The 7,500-nt window shown below is 37.5% G+C and overlaps 1 protein-coding gene across 1 annotated transcript in view; it reads right to left on the bottom strand.

The window, feature by feature from the left end:
- Positions 1–1,352: 1,352 nt before the first annotated feature.
- The window catches only part of LOC125041119 (retinoid isomerohydrolase-like), a 14,358-nt gene continuing 8,210 nt past the window's right edge, over positions 1,353–7,500 (bottom strand). The window contains exons 5-12 of the mRNA XM_047635885.1: positions 6,980–7,133; positions 5,727–5,880; positions 5,130–5,344; positions 4,716–4,862; positions 3,348–3,477; positions 2,878–3,059; positions 2,450–2,590; positions 1,353–2,152 (exon numbers count right to left, since the gene is read on the bottom strand). Of these exons, the coding sequence (XP_047491841.1) occupies positions 2,006–2,152; positions 2,450–2,590; positions 2,878–3,059; positions 3,348–3,477; positions 4,716–4,862; positions 5,130–5,344; positions 5,727–5,880; positions 6,980–7,133 (1,270 nt within the window). The 3' untranslated portion in view covers positions 1,353–2,005. The remainder of the gene's footprint in view (positions 2,153–2,449; positions 2,591–2,877; positions 3,060–3,347; positions 3,478–4,715; positions 4,863–5,129; positions 5,345–5,726; positions 5,881–6,979; positions 7,134–7,500) is intronic.

Consider the following 7,500-nt stretch of genomic DNA (forward strand, 5'->3'; position numbering starts at 1 on the left):
TTTCTCATTGCGAACATCTCAGATCCTGTAAACAATATCAAATCACACCATGCGACTATTGATAATTTGTTCAGAACGAATGTTTCAGAACAGTTAGAGAGATGAATTATACAAGATTAGATGTTAATGCAAAAACGTACTGTTTGGGTTCTAAGAACAGCAATGGAATGTTAAACCAATATTGTGGAATCACAATACCATTAATCATTTAACAGATCATCGATAATGAAGTTTTCCTTAATTAGTGTTTCTGTAGCCTTATAGTAAATGGTAACTGCATACAATTATTGGCATTTATCATTCTTAGCTTGCATGTATACCATTAAAAAAAAAAAAAAAAATCTCAGTAACAGTCAAGCACATAAAAAAAAAAAAAAATGGATCAGTTACTTTGAAAAATCAGAGTATCGAATGTTCTCCAATGTAAATTCAGTGGACTATGGAAGTTGTTTGTTGATACAATGAAGCGTATTAAGAGATACATATTGAAGTGACTTCTTTACCTTTATAGAGTTCGATAAAGCATTGCTGAAAAAAAAATCAGATCTACAGAAATATATGCAAATCAAGTCACAGACAGAGCGGGCGAAGAAGACTGTAACAAGATGATCAGCCGCATGTTTCTTTTTCCTTTTTTGAAATGATACTACACAAGCTTGTTTTCCATTTATTGGTAACTGAAAAATCTTGTGGTACCATTCAGCAATATACATACACATACATATATAGATCGCCAAAGGCCGAAAGTGTCTTAGCCGGGGCCTAGGAGTGTAAAAGGTTATTTTAATTGACACCTTTATACATTGGTTAAGCAGGAGTAGTAAAAGGGGACGATGGTTTTGACTCATTTTATTTAGAAGAGTACCAGCAACATAAAGATATGGCAATACGAGACAAGGTCTAGCTAAAGCGCAGTGCGGGTATTCGCGGTCACCCCAGGAGGGGGGGGGGGGGCGGAAGGCTAGCAAGAATGACCAGAGCCCTATCGCCTGAAACTGTAGGCCAGGCTGCCTACCTTGACCGGACAAGTGCTGGGCAGGAACTCTCTCTGTACTGGGTCAATCTTGGCGTTAAATACCAGGGAACTGCGCGTGGAGACGCCACCGCCGGTCAGCTTGGGTAAGCCCCTCGAGGAGCCACGTGGCAAGCACGCGGCCCGCAAGCAGCCGCGTGGTTCTAAACGTGCTTATTTACACAGTATAAGGAGGATCGTGGAAGTGTCATAGATTCTGTGTGTCAATTCATATTCATATATTCATATGTTTATATGAGTCAGTTGATAAAGATATCAATTCTGCTATTTAATGACAGTGCATCCACAAGGAAATGACTTCTAAATAAAAACAAAAGAGTACAAATTCACATCTTTATTAACAATGAATCTCACTGGAACTTTACAGTTGAATTGTTCGTGTGATAGATACAGTACATTTATTACGCCAAAAATACTGAACCTTATTAAATGGCGCATGAATATGTCTGCGCGGCAAAAAAGGCGTTCTTCGTAGATCCATTAATCTACCTACTTTACAACTGTTCCATATAGTAGATATTATTGTTATTTGAAAGTATACTATATTTGTCCCCTGACTAGAACATTTTACATATTTTAGAGCACAAGAAAGGACGCTTCTACAACCGAACATTACATTTCAAAACTCAACAAAGACAACAAATTCCAGTATACCGTTTATAAGTGTGTATACAGAATACAACTAGGTCATTTGTATAAGTTGCGATATAAATCTATCCATAAAATAATATCTAGGTTGAAATCTACACCTCTTGAGTACAATATCAAGAAACTTATAAACAATCAAAACATAACAATAAACAAAAGTAGCACCAAGGTACACGCAATAATTGTGATGATTATATATAAACACAAATATTTATAGTAAATGTATATGCAATGGTAAATACGGTACATGTAGGGTCTCACTAAGGTAAGTTCAAGACAAAGACTTCTTCATTTATACACTACAGAAGAAGAAAAAAAAAATCATTAATACATATGAACCTTTTCATCGGTGGCGGCAAACAGTCCGTGGAAAGTTGAGGTGACCGTTCCATTCGCCTCGAACCCAACACGTGCTATTTCTGTCCATGTTGCCGGGTTCAGAACCAGCAGCGCTACGGACCTCGGGTTGTTCTGAAATGGTTGGATATGGAGTGAATTTGATGCAAGGAATAAGGGAGGTATGAAAAAATGCCTTTGCTTTGCTGATTAGGAACCACTGATGAAAAAATTAATATCCGGTCGTTACCCTTGCTTTGTTACTTTTTTTTCAGATATTTGTAATCTTTACGCATCATGGTATGAATATTGTGACCATTATTTTGCGTATGCTGCAAGCTTTATTCTCGAAATGTACGCAATGCACAACTCAGAAGAGTAAATAAATAAATACATCACTTTCAACGGAGAGACATCAATCGACAAACTTACCGTGTCAAGCAGAGTGGAGAGAACAACGCCATCATCCTCCTTCGTGGCGTTTGGGGCGGAAACAAACACGGGTTCGCTCACAACTTTCCCTTCCTCATGCCACAGGTTCGTTTCGCCAGTCTTCACGTTCATTTTGACCAGCTGAAGTAAATGAATGCATATATAAATGTAGAATAGTAAGTGAATGAAACAGCTCTATCGCAAGCAAAAAAAAAAAAAAAAAAAAAAAAAATACATAGAGAAAAATAGCTAGATAAAATGGTCATGAAATTCCCGGAACACTGATCGTTTTTTGAGCAACTGATCTTCTTTATTCTTAACACCGGAAACGGAAAACAAGCATCTATAGTGTAATATGATATCTCGAATTATCCATCCTGAAGCCAAGCTAAAACAATAATTTCTTTTCTTCCCTCCATTCTTCTTACCCGCGAGAAAACAGATCCCTTAGGGTTAACTTCGACGCCGTACGCATATTCGTACTCCTTCCCGTTGTACTTGTAGTTGATGCGTTGGAGGTCAAAGTACTGGCTGGAAATCCTCTGCCCATGGACTTCCACGGTCTGGTCGGCTCTCTTGTAGGCCGTGCATTTCGTTCCCTCGAGTGTAACTGTCAGAAGAATTAAAGGAATGGTACTTCAGAAGAGGAATAAAAAAAAAAAAAAAAAAAAAAACGAAGAAAAATCAGTTGTGATGAAAGGAACACACCAGTTAATTTCTAGAATAAAGTGGAAATGTTTGTCGGAAACAAAATGTTAAAGTCATAAGATGACGAAAGCAAGTAGTCATATCATAAGAGGAACGATAAAGTAAATCAAAAAGGAGAGTAAAGAAAAGAAAAAGAAGCAAATGAAGACACAGGGAAAATTACTGAAAAGTATTTAGACAAATGGCTTACTAAGGTTAGTGTTTTCGGGAACCTTCTGCACGTCGAGAGGCAGCACAAACCTCCAGTGGGTTGGCAGCGTTGCCGGCTCGCTCACGAAGTCAGGGTTCTCGATGTTCTTCATCATAAGGGCGTTGACGGCCTGCGGGAGGAGAGAGCAACAGGGAATGATCTCGCGAGAAAGCAAGGCTAAATATTTACTTCTAGACACACATACAGGTATGCATCTATATGTCTATCCATACGTGTGTGTGCGTGTCTGTGTACACAAATACAATACATACACACACACACACACACACATATATATATATATATATATATATATTTATATATATAGATATATATATATAGAGAGAGGGGGGGGGGGGAGAGGAGAGAGAGGGAGAGAGAAAGAGAGAAAGAGAGAGATAAATAGAGAAATAGACAGATGTGTATGTCTATATATACTTACATCAATTTATTTATTTATCAAATTTATATATCCATTTATCAATATATATATATTTATCTATCTGTCAATATATATATATATATATATATATATATATATGTGTGTGTGTGTGTGTGTGTGTGTGTGTGTGTGTGTGTGTGAATGTATATTTATACATACCAAAAATAAAACCGGTTTCCTATACAAAAATAATGTTTTCATTAGAAGCTGAGACCGATCTCACCCAACACTTGCAATCAAAAATACTATGATACTTGTTAAAATACTATGATATCTGTTAAAATACTCTGACATTATTATGGTTGTCGTTCTAAATCATGTGGCTGATAAGAAATCCGTCAGATTCTTTAATGTAATCAATTCTATCTTTTAAAATTGTGGCGAGATAATGAATCATTAAGATGTCCTCACACTTTTTAAACTGAGAAGTCAACCAAAGCATTATTAGAAGCTAACCAAAGATAATTCTAGGAAATGCGGGAAACTCGATCTCGTACCTATTACATGCTAGTTTATGATTTGCACAATTACTGATTTTGGAAGTTTCATGACTTGAAAAGGTTACTACAAACGGCCCTCGACCTTAGATTTTTTCACTCTATGATGGTGCGAAAGCGGTACGTATTCCGTGGGTAAATTTAGGCCTACCTAGACTACTGAATGTCTGTCTTTTCCCGGGCTATTGATGTTCGGTACTATACTCTGACTTGATGCAGGGATTTGTGTTGGCTCGTTTTGTAAGGGTAAGTGTCGTAAGTACCCTTACGTTTTTGCACGCTTACATTATTACTGTACAATCACAAAGTCCTCCGAACCTAAACAACAAGGGGTCATACCATTTGGCTGTTCGGAACGGAATTCGAAGCAAGAATTTTGGCGTGACTATATGAAGCTTCACATTGGTCTCGGACTTCAATACCACTTACCTCACCGTCTTTCATGACTGCCAGATCGACCACCAGCTGCCCGTCCTTCTCATAGGCATTGGTGTGGTGGAAAGTCAAGAAAGCATCTGCAGCATAAACTGTTTTCACCATTTCTCCAGTTTTTCGATTCACTAGACGGAACTTTGTCTGTCAAAAGACAATAAGGTGAAATGTAGCTTCCTATGTTGATGAAAATCTCATTTACCGCTCTATAAAATAACATAATGAAATATGACTAAATTGCTCGGGGTATCGGAGTAGTCTATCCTCCGAAGCAAGGAAGATCTCTCCTTGTATATATTATTCATCACTACAACGAAAATCTGAAAATCGCATATTTGCATAGGGAGCGGAGAGACAAAGGTACAAAGGTGAGTTTAAAAATAAAAAGAGTAAAATAATCCCTGAACTTACCTTTTGGTCAGGATACCATTCAACGGCCGCGAAATATGGCTTTCCTATGTAATAGTTGAGCAGAAACTTCTTGAGGTTGAATACATAGGGCTGTTCGACGAAGATGAAATAGTTCTCTGTGATGCCGAAGGAGTGGTAGTAGGAAGGGTACATCTTCCACTGGCAGGGAATGGCGGAGACGATTTCGGCTTGCTGGATGGACGAAATCTTCTTGCCTGTGGAAAAGGGGGTTCATATTTAAATGGGATATAGCCATCTATATGTGGATATATGAATATGTATATATATGTATGAATATATATATACACATATGTACGTATTTATATATATATTCATATGTGTGTGTGTGTGTGTGTGAGTGTGTGTACACACACACACACACACACACACACATACACACACACACACACACACACACACACACACACATATATATATATATATATATATATATATATATACTTCTTATACATATATATCTATTTAAACACACATAGAGAGCGAGAGTCAAAGTAAGAAAGAGAGGGTGGGAGGGAGGGAGAGAATATTAGGTATACAATAGATATGCAAGAGAAACATACAGCAGGGAGTCCTCACCATCAACTTCCTTTGCCGGAGGGAACTTGATGATGTTATAGGTCGGTCCTTTCTTTCCTGCATAAGCATTTCCCATGTTGTAGATCGTGCCGTCGGCCTCTACGTGTGGATGCGCCGTCGCTGTGTTGACTACCACGTAGTTGTCCAATTTCGTCTGGAACGTCAATTGCTTTTTGACCTACTGCTTCATAATGGACTGTAAATGGCGCGTTCGAGCTTTGCTTATTGTTTTGATCACAAGCGTATTTATATGTACTGTTTCGCTTTTAAGACTGGGAGAAGAAAGTGAAAAGAAAACTGAATGTGGATGTGCTTCTGATGATATAATTACTGTATATAGATAGCTAGAATTTCATAATGTCAGCTTAAACAAGGAAAATGAATACATACGCTATGGAAACCTTTACGTTACTGTTTGATGTTAAAGTATCTGCGGCCTTTGTTCACTTTAATAGTGATATAGAAGAACACATATCATAGAATCACACAGGAATTCCAAAGGAAACACTTGCTCATATCCCATTGGTTGGTGTTGATAATATGATTGATTCTAAATAAGATTTTAATCAAGAAGTATTAAGAAGTAGGTATCAGCGGGTGAGACTTCTTGGTACCCATTGTTTCGTAGTTAATGAACTTTTATTTCAGTTGCATCATCAGTCTCTTATACTTCACTAATTATTGATCTTATAAATCTAGATACATGACTAATTCTCTTGTATCTTGCTCATTTGATTTAAATATTTTCTTTTAATTTGTTCTTTTGGTAATAATAAGAAAAAGTAAAAAAGAATTACCAACAATAACGTTAACAACGGTGACGATAACTATGCTGTTAGTGACGCTAATAATTCAGCAAAGTAATTCATGCAAGATTCCTTTAAAATCATATTTATATTAACAATTATAGCGATATCAATGTCACCAGTAAAATAAACTGTGCAATATTATCTTCACTTCTTGATAATAAGAATATTCGCTTATCAATTTATTTATTTATCAAATTTATATATTCATTTATCAATATATCTATTTATCTATCTGTCAATATATCTATTTATCTATCTGTCAATATATCTATTTATCTATCTGTCAATATATCTATTTATCTATCTGTCAATATATCTATTTATCTATCTGTCAATATATCTATCTATCTATTTATCTACCCATGCAATCATTCAATCATAAATAAATTAATTCAGTCTTTCTTATGTTCATTCACTTCAACAGCTTTATCTATTTCAACGAACCTTGTCTCCCACGACGTCCAGAGTGTCGGGATGAATTCTTCTCAGATTCCGCGTCTCGGTGAGGGCGTACAGCTGGTCCCCGAAGTAACACACATTCACCACACAATTGTCTGTCGGTTCCGCTTTGGTTATGGGCGTGAAGGCACTCATGAATCTGTGAGAGAGAGGGGGGAGGTGAGAGAGGAGAGTGGAGAGGAGAGGGAAGGGAGGTGAGAAGGGAAGATGGAGAGGAGAGAGGAGGGAAGTGAGAGGGGAAGGTGGATAGGAAAGAGAAGGGAGGTGAGAGGGGAAGGTGGAAAGAAAAGAGAAGAAGAAAAAGAGAGGTGAAAGAGGAAGGTGGAAAGGAGATAGAAGGGAGGAGAGAGGGGAAAGTGGAGAGGAGAGAGAAAGGATTTGAGAGAGGAAGGTGGAGAGGAGAGAAATTGAGGGATGGAAGAGAGAAATAAAGGGAGAGGGTTGTAAGGAAGGAGGGTTGGGATGATTGAGGAATGGGAGGGTGTTGGTGGGGGAAAGGGTGAGGA

Source organism: Penaeus chinensis, chromosome 30, assembly GCF_019202785.1.
Source record: "Penaeus chinensis breed Huanghai No. 1 chromosome 30, ASM1920278v2, whole genome shotgun sequence".
Taxonomy (NCBI): domain Eukaryota; kingdom Metazoa; phylum Arthropoda; class Malacostraca; order Decapoda; family Penaeidae; genus Penaeus; species Penaeus chinensis.